Source organism: Amblyomma americanum, chromosome 7, assembly GCF_052857255.1.
Source record: "Amblyomma americanum isolate KBUSLIRL-KWMA chromosome 7, ASM5285725v1, whole genome shotgun sequence".
NCBI lineage: Eukaryota > Metazoa > Arthropoda > Arachnida > Ixodida > Ixodidae > Amblyomma > Amblyomma americanum.
The window spans coordinates 166327938-166347440 of record NC_135503.1 but is presented as its reverse complement, the minus strand read 5'-3'; the positions used below and the strand labels follow the sequence as shown (position 1 = coordinate 166347440).

General features: G+C 44.2%; 1 protein-coding gene and 1 long non-coding RNA gene across 2 annotated transcripts; one reads left to right on the top strand and one right to left on the bottom strand.

Moving 5' to 3' along the window:
• The first annotated feature begins 92 nt into the window (after positions 1–92).
• LOC144096754 (uncharacterized) lies at positions 93–5071 on the top strand. The gene is made up of 6 exons (XM_077629626.1): positions 93–571; positions 726–900; positions 2849–2902; positions 3206–3259; positions 3562–3630; positions 4730–5071. Exons 1-6 carry the CDS (start codon positions 342–344, stop codon positions 4826–4828), a joined length of 681 nt encoding a protein of 226 aa, XP_077485752.1. The 5' UTR covers positions 93–341; the 3' UTR covers positions 4829–5071.
• On the bottom strand, positions 3617–18593 carry LOC144096756 (uncharacterized). The gene is made up of 3 exons (XR_013306844.1): positions 17033–18593; positions 15480–15562; positions 3617–3703 (listed from the first exon to the last, which is right to left on the bottom strand). It is a non-coding gene; the product is annotated as an uncharacterized LOC144096756 (long non-coding RNA).
• Between the last annotated feature and the right edge of the window lie 910 nt (positions 18594–19503).

Here is a 19503-nt window from a genome sequence, read left to right as displayed (position 1 = left end):
TTACTTCAATCCGTCACCAGCAGTCCCTAGCTCTGGTTCCTCCCTAGAATTCTCTGTCCCTAGCAACATTTGTTTGTTTTTGTTTCTCATTTAAATAAAAATTTAAATATGATTGCAGTACAAAGCTTATGAATTTTATAAACACATTTTTATGTTCTGTTTCTATGTGAATTGAATTTGTTGATACATTGTTATTAGTTGTGTCAAATCACGTGACTACTTTCATTTCGCAGCATGGAGGAAAGAAGGAAAAGAGGAGAGGCTGCTACGTCCAAGAAGTTTTAATATATAACCTCCTTGGCTACGTCACATCTTTTGAAGCCGGAAGCGAGGGCTCCGCCATGACACTTGGCCGTTTTCTCAGCCAATGGCATGCGAGCGCCGCGAAGATCAACGCGAGCGGCGCGAGCAGACGATTTCGCGCCGCGCCAGGCTGTCGGCAGCTGTCAGACACGGCGGAAAGTGAGACTTCTGCTCCCATTGACAACAAAGACGCTGCGATGCCCAGCTGCTGCGTTCCTGGGTGTCGGTCGCGCACGCCAGGACAAGAACCGGGCGTCACTTTCCACACGTAAGTATACTGCATTTTGTTTTCGTATTTAATTGACTGCGTAATGAGTAAAATGCATGCTCGCAGAACATAACGCACGACACGGCGTGAACGTGGTATTCGTACCGCCCCGGCTCTTTGTCCGAGTGCAGTGAATAGTATTGTTTTCAAACAGGTTTCCGAAAGATCCAGAGCGAAAGAGGCAGTGGACTGAGGCCGTTAGACCAGGCCAAAGAGACTGGGAGCCAGCAAAATGGTCCTGCGTATGTTCAAAACATTTCCTGCCCGAGCACTTCGATCGGATGTCGTCGCTCGTAGTTCGTATACGTGCGGATGCCGTCCCCCTTCAGGTGAGGAACAACTCAAGAGATTGGAAAGAAATGCTCTTATTGAGAAGGTGCTTTATTATAACTTGACTGCATAAGCATGCGTTCAATATGATGTTTTAGGTGTTCGTGCAAGAAATAGAACGATTTGTGAATAAATGGCTTTAGCTAGACGTTATGATCGAGTAGCGCGGCTACAGTACTCCCGCACTGATAAAAAGTTATTGTGTCATTATACTCCTAAACTGGCTGCGGTTTATATATGGCTCTGGTGAAATTCTGCTTACTGTACATGATAATTTATTTATTTATTAGCTTACGCACTCCATCATTAGAAGAAAATAAAAAAAAGAGAGCATCGAGCACACCACAGTTTTCCTTGGGGCATCATTTCTATTTAATTATTACTTGTAGTGTGCAAATGTTTGCGCCTAGCAGTAGGCGGTGCATTTTTTGTTGTCATCTTGGCCATAGCACCTGGGAAGTGTCACTGAGAGAGCACTGTAATTCCTTAAAACTATAGTTCGTTTACAAAGGAAATCACAAAGAAGTTCCATAAGGCATAGAGCACCGTACGTATTTGCTCGCATGATTTGCGCACGTTTTTTCTTTAATTAGGGCTCCAAAAGGAGGGTGCGCAATTTACGCGCAAGCGAGTTATCCGAACACGTCCTAAAAAAAAGGTTGGCACCCCTCGCCCCTAAGCTACTAAGTATTGCCTACTAAGTATTTGCTAGGGTAATCGCTAATAGTCAGGACAACCTTAGGCTTTAATCAACCAAATAATTAGGCAGGCTTTCGTAAAAGATACTCAACAATAGATCATGTTCACGCTATCAGTGAGTGATAGAGGAATGCACAGATTATAACCGACCCCTATATATGGCCTTCATTGATTACGAGAAAGCATTTAACTCAGTGGAAATCTCAACTGTCATGCAGGCACTGCAGAATCAGCGTGTGGAAGAGTGTTATGTGAAAATATTGGAAGATATTTATAACGATTGCACGCCTACCATAGTCCTCCATATAGTCAGCAATAAAATTCCAATAAGGAAGGGTGTCAGGCAGGGAGACACGATCTCGCCAATGCTATTCACTGCCTGTTTACAGGAGGTATTCCGCGGCCTGAAATGGGAACATTTGGGGATAAGAGTTAATGAAGAATACCTGAGTAATTTGCGATTCGCTGATGACATTGCCTTGCTAAGCCACTCAGGACAAGAACTGCAAAGCATGATCAATGAGTTAGACAGGCAGAGCAGAATGGTGGGGCTAAAAAATAATATGCAGAAAACCAAAGTAGAAACAGCAGTTCGCAATTGGTAGCGAGGTGCTGGAAGTAGTAAGAGAATATGCCTACTTAGGGCAGGTAGTGACCGCTAATACAGATCATGAAAGGGAAATAACTAGAAGAATAAGAATGGGTGGAGCGCATATGGCAGGTTCTCCCAGATCATGAATGGCAGTTTACCATTATCCCTCAAGAGAAAAGTCTACGACAGCTGTATCTTACCGGTACTCATCTATGGGGCAGAAATGTGGAGGCTAATAAAGAGGGTTCAGCTTAAGTTAAGGACAACACAGTGAGCTATGGATAGGAAAATGACAGGTGTAACGTTAAGAAACCAGAAGTAGGCAGAGTGGATGAGGGAACAAATGTGGGTTAATGACATCCTAGTTGAATTCAAGAGGAAGAAGTGGGCTTGGGCAGGGCACGTAATGCAAAGGCAAGATAACCGCTGGTCCTTAAGGGTAACAGAGTGGATTCCAAGAGAAGGCAAGCATAGCAGGGGGCGGCAAGAAGTTAGGTGGGCGGGTGAGATTAAGGAGTTTGCGGGAATGCGGTGGCCGCAGCTGGCAAAGGACAGGGTTAATTGGAGACATGGGAGAGGCCTTCACCCTTCAGTGGGCGTAGTCAGGCTGATGATGACGATGATGACATTCCTCCAGAATAAATTTTTTTTTACAGGCACCTATGGATGTCGCTGAAAGCCAGGAGACTTTGGCAGGCCCATCACAACAGGTATTTTACAATATGCCATTTTGTGACTGCATCAATTCGAAGAACAACAATGTCTGCATTTATGTCGCAGCACGAGCGACCAAAAACAGATTTCTGTAACAGAATGCATCCTGGCACTGGCTCAGAGGAAGTTTTCTCTGAATCGCCTCAACACATTAGTCATTTTTTATAATCCTTTTGACAGAACTGAAAACACAGCCTAGCAGTGTGATGCTTTTCTATTTTTCAGTAGTTGCTTAGAACTGAATACATCTTATGCTTTGGTAGAAGCATATTTCTCAAGAATAAAATTTCTTTTCACAGGCACCTATGGATGTCACTGAAAGCCAGGAAACTTTACCAGGCCCATCACAACAGGTATGTTACGATATACCATTTTGTGACAGCAACTGCTAGAAGATTGACAGTGTCTGAGTTTATCTCGCAGCACGAGTCACGAAACGGGTGAATTTGTATGTAAAAGAAAGCTTCCTGGCGCAGGCTCAGAGGAAGTTTGGACCAAGCCACCTCAGCACACCAGTCATATCTTTATTTCTTCAGACATAACTCAAAACGGTCTAGTAGTGTGATGCTTCTCCACTTTTCACTAGGTGCTTAAAACTGAACGCTTGTTATGTCTCGGTACACACACATTTCTCCTGAACAAAATTTTTTTACAGGCATCTATGGATGTGGCCACAATGCTGGACATTCAGCCAGGGCCATCTCAAGCCTTTCAACTTACACCAGTAAGTTTCATATCGTCCTGTGTGGTTTCCATCCAGGTTTATTCACTGCATGAGGTAGGATGTCGTTGCAATTCTGCAATGTAAAGTGCAGTAGAACCTGCAGTTGTTTGTCAGGCCCCGTGCCTACCGGAGACAGTAGCAGAGTGCAGTAGGTTCTGCAAAGATCCTTCATATAGGATGGTACCTTTTTGTGGAACCGCATAAGCACATTAGTAACTGCCACAATATTCTTTCATGTGCCTTCATTGCTTATGTTCGTTACACAAATCAATATAGTCATCTCGTCAGAGTTCCACTGCAAATAATCTGTCAGTATCAAGAAAAATTTGGCTATGCAAGACATACTCCACCAGGTCAGTGATATCTTTTCTACAAAATTTTCTCACGTTATTCCAAACTGGTTTTACTGATTTTGGACAAGGTCATTGACAGCTATGTAGAAAGTATTCGGTGCAAACTGGCATGCGTGCTACATGAAAAATTTGTACTGTCATGTTTTCTTCTTTTTCAGTTTGTTCCTTGTATAAGTTTTCATGAAATACTTCTTATATGGGTACATGCCAACCTCTCTAACGTCAGTTCCAGAGGGCATTCAGAAAAGGAGATTGCACGACACAAAATTTAATGCAATAATTTTTAAAGCTGTATGTATTCACGCTTCTACACAGTTGTGCTATTAACCCTGCTTTATTTCTGCAACACTTTGAGTGTATAATAAAAATAAAATGTGTAGACATATAACATTACCTTAACATGCTAGGTGATATGAGTTTAACAATGTGCGAGCGTTTTTCTTTTGCAGTGACATCGAAAGGCATTGAGTACATATGCACTGAAGCTGTTGCGTGGCCCAGTAGTGGGCATGCCGAGTAATTTTGTGATTAGCCTCATGTCCTGCTTTCCTTCTTATGCCTTGATGCATGGCGGAGGAGAACAGGGCAACAGGCATTCTAATGTGGACTGCATTACTAAACAGTCTATCTTATGCAGGAACTTCCGACTTTGCCAACCGCCCCAGCCTCTGTTTGGATGGCGGAGGAGAACAGGGCAACAGGCATTCTAATGTGGACTGCATTACTAAACAGTCTATCTTATGCAGGAACTTCCGACTTTGCCAACCGCCCCAGCCTCTGTTGGGACGCCACGAAGAAGGAGGCCAGCAATGGTAAATGGACCTGTCATATGTGCCTATTTCTGAAGCAGAATTCAACACCATGAATGTCAAATGCTTGTGCATATGCCAAGAGCGTATTTGATAGCGTGAGTGGCCCATCCACAGCATGCATTATTAGCATAATCTTTAACACAGCATGTGCAGGCACCCAGACTGTGTGAATGGACTTAGCTTGATTTCGCCGTGGCAATTTTTACTAATATCTACTAACTGATCTGCATGGTATATTGTATGCAATGATGAATCAATAAACCAATGAATTTTTAAGTGTGTGAGTGGCCTGCATATCAAGCTGAGGAGCACATTATGGAATCTTCTTCTTGGACACCTCTCCATCTACCAGAGGAGAATCGGTGAGTCACAGCTTCATTTATTGATCTATTCAAGTACCCTAAGGGTCAACTAGGGGCATTACATAGGGGGAGGTGGGGGGGACTCAAAGCAGAACAAAATTGTTTCAAAAACAAAAAAAGCAGCGTAGGTACGGCACTCAGGTGCAAGTCGAGAAACATCATTGCCAAGTAAATATTCTTACGAAAATTCACAAAGAAAAAATAAACAGCAGGTGCGAATTAGTCATCTGAGAAATCAAATTTTGTTACTGAAAGTGTGAGGAATCCATATAAGAAAGTGATCCTGACTGAAATAACAAAGACTCTGTTATCATGGCAATCCTGGAAGGTAAATCATTGCATTCTTTCATCATTAAGGTTACAGGAGAATTTTTGTACTTTTCCATCTGGACAAAAACAGGGTTACCCTTGTAGGCATTACCGGCTTGATGCGAGGTGAGGTGCTGGTAAAATATGTGACAGGGCAAATGATCTGTTGCTATGGTACAATGTGCGAGAAAAAGATGATCAAGTGAATTTTCCTTGCGTTGTGAGTGATGGCATGCTGAGCATTTCCATCAGAGGTGAAACACTTTGATATTAAAGTAGGACGAGAAGATTAACTGAGCTCCTTCATTCTTCTTTTAATGGAACATTCAGAGTGCTTTGTGGTTTATATGTGCACACTGTTGTAACTGTGGTATGCAAGGCTTGGGTGTGCATTGTTCTAATGATGCATTGCATTTTCTATCTCTCTTCATAGGAGGACACACCCGAAAAAGCTTACTTGAGAGCAAGGGCTGCATGGTTTTCTGCAATGCATGCTCAGTCAAGAAAAAGCATAAAAGGCTGCAGCAAACAAGGCGGAGACTGCAAAAGAAAAATGCGGAACTAAAATCTGTTCTGTCAGCTTTAACTACGGAGAATATCCTCCTGACAGAGCAAGTGTCTGTTTTAGATGGCCTGGGTAAAGTAAATAAGCACCTACTTGAAAGACAAGTCGGAAAGCATGGTGGAATTGGCACTCCAAAGCAGTACTCCCCTGAACTGAGAACTTTTGCCTTAACTTTAAATTTCTATTCCCCACGAGCCTATCAGTATGTCAGGAAAGTTTTTGACACGTGCCTCCCACATCCCAGAACTCTGCGAAAATGGTATGAGACTGTTGATGGCCAGGCAGGACTTTCAACAGAAGCTTTCAATGCACTAAAAATGAAGTGTGCTGAAACAGCAAGCAAGGGGCACCGAACAGTTTGCAGCCTCATGGTTGATGAAATGGCTATTCGGCAAAACATCCAGTGGAACAAAGGCAACTTTGAAGGGTTTGTTGACTTTGGCAGTGGCATTGACAGCGACTCTTTGCCACAAGCAAAGGCTGCATTCGTTATAATGGCTGTGGCTATTAATGGGTGATGGAAGTTGCCCCTTGGGTACTTCCTAGTTGATGGCCTAATTGGAACACAGAGGGCTAACCTTGTCACCCAGTGCCTTCATAAGGCACATGATGCTGGAGCTATGGTTGCTTCACTCACTTGTGACGGGGCGCCCGCAAATCTGGCTATGTTGCAAGAGCTTGGGTGTGATTTCCAACATGTGAGAGACCTAAAAACAACCTTTCGACACCCAGCTACCCAGGAACCAGTGGCAGCTTTTTTGGATCCCTGCCATATGCTAAAACTTGTGAGGAATGCACTGGCACACAACCCATTACCTCTCTTCCTTGAAGGAGTCTGCAAATGGAAGACGAATGATTGAAACAAACCGAAAGACAGGTTTCTTAGGTTTTATCATCTGCATGCAAAGCTTGATTAGTCTTTTTCATTTTCTTGTCACTGAAAAACGAGTGCTGAAGTACATTCCGGCCCACAAAATTTGCCAGGACCATTTGGAACTGTTTTTTGGCCTGATTCGAGCACATGGCGGGCATAATGACAACCCTACTACACAGCAGTTTCGTGCTGCCTTCAAAAAAGTGATTTATTTATTTATTTATTTGTGATACCCTCAAGGTACAAAGTACATTTCAGAGGGGAAGGGCAGTTGTTAACAAGAAAAATGAACAAAGCACAATTCATACAAAACTATAGAACAACGGAGGCAGGATAAAAAGAAGTGAGCAAAATGAACACGGAACAGATTAATAAAATAGTTTAAGAACAATACTAATACGTGGAGAACACAACACTCCAATAAAATATAAAAGCGATCATTATGTAATCAGAGTGGTAAGTATTCTACTAAATTGAGTTGAATCAGTGATGCTAGTTAATGATGCGGGTAGGGAATTCCATTCTTTAGAAGTTAGCGGAAAATATGATTGCGCACATGTCACTGTGTTACAATGAGGCACTGTGACCTTGTGTTGATGATCACGACGGTGAGAAATGAACGGTGCTGGTTGAATCCATCGAGAGCGAAGTTGAAAATTGGAGTAGAAAATCTTATGGAATAGGCAGATGCGGAAGTGCTTACGGCGGGTAGCTAGGGGCAGGAGGTTTAAAGACTTTTTCAATTGGGTGACGCTACATGTACGATGGTAATTGCCTAAAATGAATCTAGTTGCACGATTCTGGACAGTTTCCAGAACCTGTGTCAGTGAGACCTGTCCAGGGTCCCATATAGATGAAGCGTATTCCATTTGCGGTCGTACGTAGGTCATGTATAATAATGATTTTAATGAAGATGGAGCAAGTGTAAAATTTCTTCGAAGATAACCAAGCGTTTTGTTTGCTTTAGATGCTATATGTTCTATATGAAGTTTCCAGGACAGGGTGTTAGTTATATGTATGCCAAGATACCGGTACGATCTTACGCTTTCAAGGGGATGACTGTGAAGGAAATAAGGAGGACAAGTAGTATTTGAACGTGAAACTCTCATAGATTTGCATTTTTTAATATTTAGTTCCATTTTCCAATTATGACACCAGTCTAGTATGTTATTAAGATCGACCTGAAGAGAGCGAATATCGGAATCGTTAGTTATTTTACGGTAAATCACGCAGTCGTCGGCAAACAAACAAATCCTAGAGTTAACAGTAGCAGGCAGATCATTAATATAAATCAGGAACAGTAAAGGGCCAAGGACAGATCCTTGAGGAACCCCAGAACCAACTGGCACGGTAGAAGAATTAGTGTCATTAGCATGCACAAACTGAAGGCGAGAAAAAAGAAACGCGCGAATCCAGTTCAGAACAGAAGGGTCAATATTTAGAATGCTGAGTTTACATAGAAGTAATGAATGGTTAACTTTATCGAATGCCTTAGCGAAGTCGAGAAATATGCAGTCTGTGGAAAACGCGGAGTCTAAGTAGAAGTGCAGATCATTAGTAAAGGAAAGTAATTGAGTTTCACAGGAGAAACCTTTCCGAAAGCCATGCTGAGTCAGAGAAAAGAAGCTATTATCTTCAAGAAAATTAACAAGGTGAGTGAGAATTATATGTTCCATTATTTTGCAGGGTATTGATGTGAGAGAGATGGGTCGATAGTTAGATGGGTTCTGTTTGTCACCGGCTTTATGTACAGGTATGACCTTAGCAGTTTTCCAGTCCTCGGGTAGTACGCCATCATGGTACGACTGTGAGAATATGCTTTCCAAAATGATAGAGGTATATTCAACAGTATTCCGAAGAAATTTGCTATTAATGCCATCGATTCCGCTAGAAGATGTTTGTTTTAAATTATTAATGATCGGTATAATGCCATGAGAGTCAAACAAAATTGGATCCATACAGTAGTAGTTACACGATTGGAGTTTGGGATGGTGGCGATCAACGGATGAGGAAGAAAATGACTGGACAAAAGAGTCATTTAGTGAAGTGGCACAAAGATGGTCCGGAATGGGATTTCCAGTTGCTGAAAGTAATGACACTTTGTCGTTAGTGCTAGGTTTTATTATGCTCCAGAAGCGTTTAGGATTAGACTTTAAGATGTTCGGGAGGGTTACATTAAAAAAAGAAAATTTAGTAGTCTTTAGTGCACGGGAATAGGCTAAGGCAGCTGATTTATATGCAGTCCATCGCTCAGGTTTTAATGAATTCCTAGCAGTTCGAAAAAGTCTTTTCTTTTTGTTAGAAAGGCGGTTTAAATATCGATTATACCATGGAGCTTGGTTATTCGAGTAGACGCGCCGAAGAGGAATATGTCGGTTAATCAATTCAGATACCTTATTTCGGAACATGCACCAGTTAGTTTCCACCGAGCGCTCGAGGTAATTAGGCAAGAATATGTCTAGAAAAGAGCTCAGTTCATCATTAATAGCAAGAAAATTAGCCTTGTTGTAGTCCCTAATATTTTTGGAGCGGTTTGATGAAGGTACGTGTTCATGAGTTAACGTGAAATGTAATACATCGTGGTCGCTCAGGCCAGGCATATGTATTACAGGTGACGTGCAATCTTCTGCAGTCGTTAATACAAGATCTAGAAGAGAGGATGAATTTTGAGTAACACGTGTGGGTGAAGTGACGATTTGTGTCAAGCCAAAGTCTGCGCAGATGGTGATAAATTGGTTAGTTTCTGCGCTCGGTGGGTTAGAAAAAGGGAACGTGTGTGACCAGATAATGTTGGGATAGTTGAAGTCCCCCAAAAGTAGAATTTGTGCGCTGGGATATCGAACAGTGATTTCATTCAGGCTGTCATGCAAGCTATCACAGAATGACATATCGCTGGAAGGGGAGCGATAGCAAACGCCGATGTTCGACAAAAGCATTTGTTGGGCGAGTTGGTGTTTACGATGATCCATAACTACAGCGCAAACGACAGGACAGAGATGAAGAAGGGACACCACACAGCACTGACTCACAACTAAAGATTTATTGGATGCCAGCAGGTATAAATACTTCCCTGGCGGCCAGAAAGAATGCAGTCCACACTTACATGCGTGACTGACATACTGGTGTGCCAGTCATGTGCCTCCAAGCAAATCACATGCGCGAGAATACAATATAATCAGTGAGCAAGCACTTGTCAATATTCGCAATCAAGGTATCGTCTTTCTTTTTCTGACAACGCGATAGATGAAGCACTGATGCATTCTTCCGGGAGCCTACCTATTAAGTGAGCTTCAATGATCTCCCTTGCTAACGAGTCACGGTTCTTTTCTAACACTGCACTTTCATGATAGTTTGGCGCGCAGACGTAGGTATCATCGTCATCTTCATTGCCTTTGCAGTGCCTGCAATGTTTCGCCACGTGGCCAGAGATAGCGACACAGGAGACATTATACTCATGCTCTTTGAGTCTTTCGTTTAAACATCGGCTGGTTTGGCCGATGTATCGCTTACCACAAGACAGTGGCAGCGAATATACCACCCCTTCCTGGCAAGGCACAAACTGTTTTGCGTGCTTTATCGGGCACTTGCGTGATTCTTTATTCTCTGAATTTACTTTCTTAATCAGGCTGGACAGTCGTTTGGGCGCCGAAAAGACGACATCAACGCCTGCATGTTTTCCGATTCTTTTTAGATTGTGCGACACTTTGTGAAGATATGGCAGCACAACAATCTTCCTTTTCTTCGTCTCTTTCGTACACTCGCTATTTCCTTTTGATTTTAACTTTTCCTGTAGTTTTCCTGCCACGGAAACTAATAATTCGGACGGGTAGCCTGCCTTTGCCAGGCGGTCTACTTGGTTGCTGAAGCTATCAGAAAAAGAAAGACGATACCTTGATTGCAAATATTGACAAGTGCTTGCTCACTGATTATATTGTATTCTCGCGCATGTGATTTGCTTGGAGGCACATGACTGGCACACCAGTATGTCAGTCACGCATGTAAGTGTGGACTGCATTCTTTCTGGCCGCCAGGGAGGTATTTATACCTGCTGGCATCCAATAAATCTTTAGTTGTGAGTCAGCGCTGTGTGGTGTCCCTTCTTCATCTCTGTCCTGTCGTTTGCGCTGTAGTTATGGATCATCGTAAACACCAACTCGCCCAACAAATGCTTTTGTCGAACTTCATTTCTCGTACAAAGGGCCTTCCTGTATGTGATATTGACCCTCTTCGGTGTGTACCAGTCGTTGCTGCCGCATCGTGCTTTGCAAGAACGCTCGGTTTTTGTATTCGCAAGAAAGTGCTGCCGCCCGAAGTCTTGGTTCTACTGGGTGGCGTTCAGCCCTCTGCCGGTCATGGAAGAAGATTTTGCAAACTACTCAGAGCGGAATGGCAGCAACGGGTGCGAATGTACAAGGAACATCTCAAGCTTCGGGTGCAGCTCTTGGAGGAACCTGCCCACTCAAGGATCCAATGGCGTCAGCTGTCACGGAGCATAGACCTTACCACCGAATTCCTATGGCAGCAAACGCTTCCCGGCCTTCGTGCGCTGCTGCCGAAGAAGAGTGCACCAACAAGACAACATGTCCACACCACTGAAAGCATCCCCTTCCCTGGATACGTCAGGCAAGTCCTGGGGCTGGGACCGAAGTTTGCTGTGGAGCCCAAGAAATCCAGACCGGAACTTTTAGCCATGGTAAAGCAAGTTTCCAAGCGGGCCGACAGAGCTGAGGTGGACCGTTGCATTTCGGAAGGTGTGGACATGTTGACGAGGTACAGGGCATCGGGGACGAAGCTACCTCTGCATAAGACGGTTAGTTGGCTGAAAGAGAACTCGCTCTCTCTGCTACTTGCTGATAAGGACGGAGGTTTTGTTGTCTTGGACAGGAACGTATATTTGTCGAAAGCATCGGAAGCTGTTCTTGCAATGTTTGAAAAACGCAGTGATGTGTCCGCCTCCAAAGTTAAGAGCAAGGCGAAGAAACTTGTTAATAGGCTGGAATTAACTAGGCTATCTAGTAAGATCAACAGCAGCTCAGGAGAGTGGTTGCAAATGTTCTTCACCGCGAAAACACATAAACTAGAGTGGCCGTTTCGTGTAATTGTCTAGGAGATTGGAACATGGCAGCAGCATGTAGCTATGTTCTTGCAGGAAAAACTGAATCTTTTATCAATTGACGACCCTTTTAGAGTAAAAAGTTCGAAAGATGTTATCGCGTTTTTAGAAAGTAACTACAGCAAGAAGCTTTGTGGATTTTCAGTCGACGTAAAGGATCTTTATTACACCATTCCTCAAGCAGAAATTTTGTCTTCTGTCAATGACCTGATTGATGTATATGGTGCTGTTGCATTTCAGAATGAGAGCGGAATTTCCACTACTGGGTTCCTTGAATTGTTGTCACTCTATCTTGGCTCAACTTTTGCAGAATGGAAAGGCGAAGTTTTTATTCAGAAAGAGGGGATCTGTATTGGTTCATGTCTAGCGCCTTTCCTTAGTGACGTGTTCCTAGCAGCACGAGACAGAAGGATGAAAGAGCGATTTGAAGGTTCCAGAGTTTGTAGCATTTTTAGATTCGTTGATGACTACTTTGTGTTTTTAGATTGTGACAACCTTGGTTTCGAGCAGCAATTCCCTGACGTCCTTTCGGTGTTCTCAGAATGCCTCACACCATTGGTGTTAACACACGAAGTACCATTGAATGATTTTATTAGGTTTTTAGATATTTCGCTTCATTTCACTCCATCTCATGTTTGTTGGGCTTATGAGCCCCGTGATGTTAAGCCCATCTTGCCGTTTTCATCAGCTCACTCCAAGCTGGTGAAAAGGGCAATTATACATACCGTTTTTAGCAACTCAGTGAACAAATCCTGTGAACACAGGTTGGAGCATAGCTTCAGCAACCAAGTAGACCGCCTGGCAAAGGCAGGCTACCCGTCCGAATTATTAGTTTCCGTGGCAGGAAAACTACAGGAAAAGTTAAAATCAAAAGGAAATAGCGAGTGTACGAAAGAGACGAAGAAAAGGAAGATTGTTGTGCTGCCATATCTTCACAAAGTGTCGCACAATCTAAAAAGAATCGGAAAACATGCAGGCGTTGATGTCGTCTTTTCGGCGCCCAAACGACTGTCCAGCCTGATTAAGAAAGTAAATTCAGAGAATAAAGAATCACGCAAGTGCCCGATAAAGCACGCAAAACAGTTTGTGCCTTGCCAGGAAGGGGTGGTATATTCGCTGCCACTGTCTTGTGGTAAGCGATACATCGGCCAAACCGGCCGATGTTTAAACGAAAGACTCAAAGAGCATGAGTATAATGTCTCCTGTGTCGCTATCTCTGGCCACGTGGCGAAACATTGCAGGCACTGCAAAGGCAATGAAGATGACGATGATACCTACGTCTGCGCGCCAAACTATCATGAAAGTGCAGTGTTAGAAAAGAACCGTGACTCGTTAGCAAGGGAGATCATTGAAGCTCACTTAATAGGTAGGCTCCCGGAAGAATGCATCAGTGCTTCATCTATCGCGTTGTCAGAAAAAGAAAGACGATACCTTGATTGCGAATATTGACAAGTGCTTGCTCACTGATTATATTGTATTCTCGCGCATGTGATTTGCTTGGAGGCACATGACTGGCACACCAGTATGTCAGTCACGCATGTAAGTGTGGACTGCATTCTTTCTGGCCGCCAGGGAGGTATTTATACCTGCTGGCATCCAATAAATCTTTAGTTGTGAGTCAGCGCTGTGTGGTGTCCCTTCTTCATCTCTGTCCTGTCGTTTGCGCTGTAGTTATGGATCATCATAAACGCCGATGATCACTTTCCTGAAACCTAAATTCACGCAGCACCACACAGATTCAATATCAGAAACAATTGATATGCAGTGACAATCAAACTGCTCGTCAATTGCGAGCAAAACACCACCACCTGTTCTTTGAGTGCGGTCACTGCGGTAGACAACATATTTTTTATTGCAATGAAACAATTCTGAATTAGATATTTTGCTGCTGAGCCACGTTTCAGTTAATGCAATAACATTTGCTTTGAGGTCGTTAATCAAGGTGCATAATTCATCCTTCTTACGAAAAATACTTCGAATGTTAGTATAACAAACACAAAATTCTGATTTCGATGATGTGGCATCTCTGTTGTTGTTCAAAGTGAACTGGCTGATGTATCAACAGGCAACTGTCTGAGCCTGGACAGCATCTCCATATTGTCATGCAGCAGTGCAACAGTTATTTCTTCTCAGGTCTTGAATATATCTGCACCAAGGAGGCAACTTCTAGACAGTGATGCTGTTCAGCAGTCTCAGGTAACAGCTGCAGACCATGACTACATCATAGCTCCAGGCTACATCAGTGAATGTGGAGGCCGAATTGTGGCTTACATGGCAGGTTATGTAGCTCATAAATTGGCTGCAAAGCTGACTTGTGAGCACTGCACAAGTGCACTACTCACAACAGAACGAGGAAGCATTTACTCACTAATTAGGAGGAAAAGCAGAGGAGGGCTGAAATACCCATCAGAAAGTGTACTGAAGATCTGTCAAAAATCGGAGGCGGTGATCAGGACGGCAGTGCGCCTGAACAAATTGGCATCAAGAACACTACTCACTGATCTTCTCCACGAGGTTCTTTACGCATTCCACGGTAGAGAGCTCTTCAATGAACTTCATGAGCACATGTTCGACAACTCTCCACTCGACAATCATTACATACACCTTGTCAGAAGTGTTGCAGAAAATTACATCAACATGCGCTTGTTTCATGTTGGCAAGCAGGCAACCGAGAGCCAGCACACTGCTCAGGTCCGGCAGATGTTTAAAAAAATAACTCAATTCAAGGGGCAGTGACTGATGCGACAGTGAGAATTCAAAAATCAGACTTGGTTTTCGTCAGCACATGTCTTAATTTACCGTAGAGTATGAATGCAATCAGCCCATAGGGGTCCCATACTTCATGTTGACACTGCAGCTTGCTGCCGCAATATGAGCTTACATGTAACAGACTTTCATGTCTGACTTTGTCAGAATAAAATTCTATTCAAACGGCCGCTCACAGTTTAGAGTACATTACAACCCGTCATACTGAGCATTGAAAAGAATAGCTTTTTAATGTGAATGCGTCATGTACACCACCGACTTAGGCTCATGCTTGATGGCAGTCACTGTCAGTTTTTTCAGGAGTAATCAGGGTTTTGATTTAGCTTGATTGCTACTGAATCAACCAGAAATTACCTGCTTCCTAAAATCAGATTTTCGTCTTTTGTGGTAAATGAACAATACGCACATTTTAAAAAAGAAGTCAGTTAAGTAAAATCAGTACATGTCCAGAGCGCAAATGCTAGTTCTTGTTCATGAATCTATATGCTGTAGATGTACTATTGGTCACTGATGTTCAAGAATAGGGGCTGCAGTTAGCAGTCTCCCAGAGCTTTCTTTACAGCGTGCCTGCACTACTGTCCTTTAGGGTACAGGGTGACTGAAGTATCTCGTATTTCGTAAAAAATATGGAGTGCATGTTTTTCATACTATAGAAGCCAGAATAATCAAGAGAGTAATTAGTGTACCATACTTACAATTTTAGTTCTAGATATTCAACACAACTGAAGGTTATTTTGGCCTTTCAAAGTAATAGTGTCAAAAGGGGGTGATCATCCCACTGCACGCAGCAACAGAGTAAGCACTAGCATATAAGTTTTTCAACAAATTCATGTTCTTAAATGATGAAAGCACTTTTCCACATGCACTTGGTACATTCATGCATACAGAGGACAACCTTATCATTCTACCAGCCGCAATTTGTACATTATATTAAACATTCTTTAGCTGTCATCATGCCTTAGTTGTGCACAGCTCAAATACCCGACTTATGTGCAGACTATGTTGGTTGGCTCGTGGTTTTGACAAATATAAAACAGCATGTGCACACAAGTACCACATAGTACACAACAAACAGAACAGAAAATTGGACAGAAAACTATGCTATTTCTATACTGTTTCAGGCTAGGCAGATAAGAGTCAAATACAACAATGCAACAATAGAAACAGTGTCAGCAGGGTGCTCTTTCTTTACATATATTACAGAAAGGAATACATGAAGCAGAAGGGAGGAAAATGATTCACTTTTTCCACTAGCTGCGACAACTGTTACCAATTTTTCAAGTCACTTCCACGCAGTGCTCCAATTACCTTGCATTTGCATCGCTTAAATTTTATCAACTTTGTGATGCAGAAACAACTACCGAGAAATGAAAGCTTTCACACAATTTGGCAAGATCGGTCCACAAATATTTTTCTGTCTCAAAGCCCCCATTTACTGCCTTCCTATATATGTTTTACTCTCTCTGTTCGAATGGTTCATGGTTGCAAAGTGGTCTAATTCAGTTGTGCATTTCTTCTTCTGGTCTTTTTTGTTGAATCCTTTTTATGTGTGTTCTCCTTCCATGTGTTATCACTTTTGTTAAGATTTTGCTTGCTTCAGGTAGCAAGCTATGTTTTGTAATAAGTGTTATGCTGTATCAAACCTTTTTAAAGCTCATATTTTGATTGTCCAATAAAATACAAATTTTGGACTTCATTAATCCGTTTAATCAGCTGAATGCAAGAAAGTGCAACTCGGCGAGGTGGTCGCGAGGGTCGACTCGGCATCTCGGTAAACGGTAAGTTGCGAGGTACACTCAATCTTACAGAGGCATGGCCTTACACTTCACCACCCTTAAGCGCAAATGTTTTAAACCTAACACTGCGCCTCCTAAACCCGGCTATGTGTCCTTACGCTCGCACAACAGCACTCGATCGAGACAGCAGCGCGGGTCGGTCGATCCACCGGGTCCATATCGGAGAAAACTTGCACGCAGTTGACATATCGCTCGCACAGCGTACAGTAAACATATGGTACGCTTCAGACTGCTTCGCGTATCGCTTTGCTGACGGATACCATCGCATGCGGCGCGGCTTCCTTGGCACTGCACGCTTCGGTGAGCACACCGCGGCCCACGCATATCGGTCGCCACCAGTTGTGACCGTCATGCATAGGGGAATGTAGCTGCAGTCTACAATTATGGCAGAGGGAGGATTGCCTTAGAAGCAGCACAAATTCTAAAAAAGAAGGAAATTGGGAGGGACGTACGCATCGTGTGGGTACCAGCTCACGCATCCATCCCTGGAAACGAGGCGGCAAACACCCTGGCTCGAGACCTCTACTTCCGAGCCAGGGGAGAGCCGCCCGACTGCAAGGACCTGGATGAGAGACTGATCAGCTATGCAGAAATAATAGAGAGCTATAGAAGTCAAAGGAGGATTTTCCCTCCGCCGGACAAAACACTAGGGAATAAAGAAGCTACAACATGGCGTAGACTACAAGCTGGGAACTTCATAAACCCGGTGTGGGCATCACACGTATTTAGGGAAAAGGAAATAGAGGAAAAATGCAAAAAATGTGAGAATAGGGGGACCCTAGATCACATCATTTGGGAATGTACACACTCCCCAGGGATTAAAGAAGGAATAAATAGCAAGGAAGCCTGGGAAACCCTTCTGCAAAGCGCGGACCCCGCCGTGCAGAAAAAAGTCATTCACCTGGCACTGGAGGCCGCAAGAGACCAAGAACTCTATGCCTGCCTTTAGATGCGAGGCTCCCGGCCCCCACCCCTAGGCCTGCGTGCCAGAGATGGGGAGTAGGGGAGCCTCTTCTCTGGTGGAAATAAAGGTTTTTGGAATGGAATGGAATGTAGACGCAACGGGTATGCTTACAAGGACACGGTCTGGGCGAGTTTGTATTTATTCGTGGTTAAAACAGCGCGGGAAAAATACACAAAAATGAAGGAACACGCAGAACACGTATTCACACACAAAACAATTAAGCGCCGACTCGCACTTTTTCTTCCCGCGCTGCTGTAACCATAAACCAGCGTGTCACCGTCGTCTATCGCTTTATGAGCCGTCGGCACTGTCAATTTCTCCTTGGAACAAGGCTAGCAGCGTTGAGGGACGCAACCGCACAAAGCCGAAAGAGAATAGCGCCAAGCCAAGCCTTTTCAGAGAAAGCTGTCGCGGGCTTCCAAAACAACCGCTTTCGTCAAGACGGCATCCTGAATGAACTAAGCGCACAGCAATGAAGACCAGCACCGACTACAGGCCTCTGGAACTTTGTGCCTCCCGCGGACCACAACGATTGAATAAAAATGCGAATTTCCAACTCTACTCGACCGGTCTGCCGACATGGGAGATGGATGGATGGATGGATACGGCTGAACCCTTTACATCGGGCAGTGGCTCAAGCCACCTAGCCATGTCTTGTGAAATTTTACTCCTGTCTTGCTTTTAGCCACCAATCAGATAACCTTCGCTTGGTTACTTCTAACCTCTTAAAATCCACTTTCCCTTCACTATCCCTAAACCCCAATGCCTTGGGTAAGTCAGCCCCGCTGCCTTCCACTGTAGGGTGAAGCCCTTTACAGAAAAGTATCAAGTGTTCAGCCGTTTCCTCCTCCTCTCCGCACGCAATGCACAAAGTGTCTATCTCCTGGTACCTGACTCTATACGTCTTAGTCCGCAAAACTCCAGTCCTGGCCTCAAACAACAAAGAATTTCCCCTACAATTATCATAGATATTTGGTTGGGCACCCGGCCAAAAAAAAAAAACAAGAAGATGGAAGCACACAAGGAGAGAAAGAAAGATAAAATGCACAAAAAAGGAAAAAGAAGAAAAAAAACACGCAAAGGCTAAAGTCAGGAGGTGGATGGGGGGGGGGGGGGGGGGGTTCGCTCATCAACCTCGTTCACTTCCGACTCTGCGGCTTCGCGCTTTTAAACACAGTGCTCCACCAAAGAGTTAGTCGACGCTTGGTTCGCAGCACCCCCTCGCTCTTGACCTTGGAGCTGTCTCCTTCGTCGTCCACTGCAGGACCGTGAAACCCGAGCGCCTGTGGGAATGTGGTGCCCTCTGTCGGCATTGGATGGAGTCCCTGGCACGACATCACCAGGTGCTCGATGGTTTCCTCCGCGTCGCCACACGCTCGGCATATTGCTGCCTGTGCTTCTGGTGTTGCGTCGAAGTGACGGCGGTACACCAGTGTTCGCAGCGCTCCGGCACGGGCCTCAAACAGCAATGCGCTACCCAGGCCGTTGTCAAAAATCTTTTCAGGTCCGATGCTGTTTTTGCACTCGCGGTACACTGCCAGTGTCGGTTTTTCCGCGAGCGCCTGCAGCCATTGGCGGTTCTCTTTTTCCTGGACCCGTCTCCTTGCCACCTGTTTCCATGCCGTTGCCGATTCGGCACTTATGGGTGTCTGGAAAAGTCCATACTTGCCTTCTATCTTGTGGAGGCGCTTCACCCATGTAGTGCGTAGGCATGTCGCAGCGAGGTATTCAAAGACCCGCCTTGCCCATCGGTTGTGGCTCATGAACTGCAGTCGACCGCGGTACTCCAGCTTGCTGCATGCCTCCCTTGCCTCAAAACTAGACCATCCCAGGTCGCCTTGAATGGCTGCATTGGCCACCCGTCCATGACATCCGACTGCAGTGCGGCCGACCTCTGTTTGTCTGCGCTCTAACCAATTTCTGGTGGCTGATGGGAGGCAGACCACCGCGTTGGCGAAT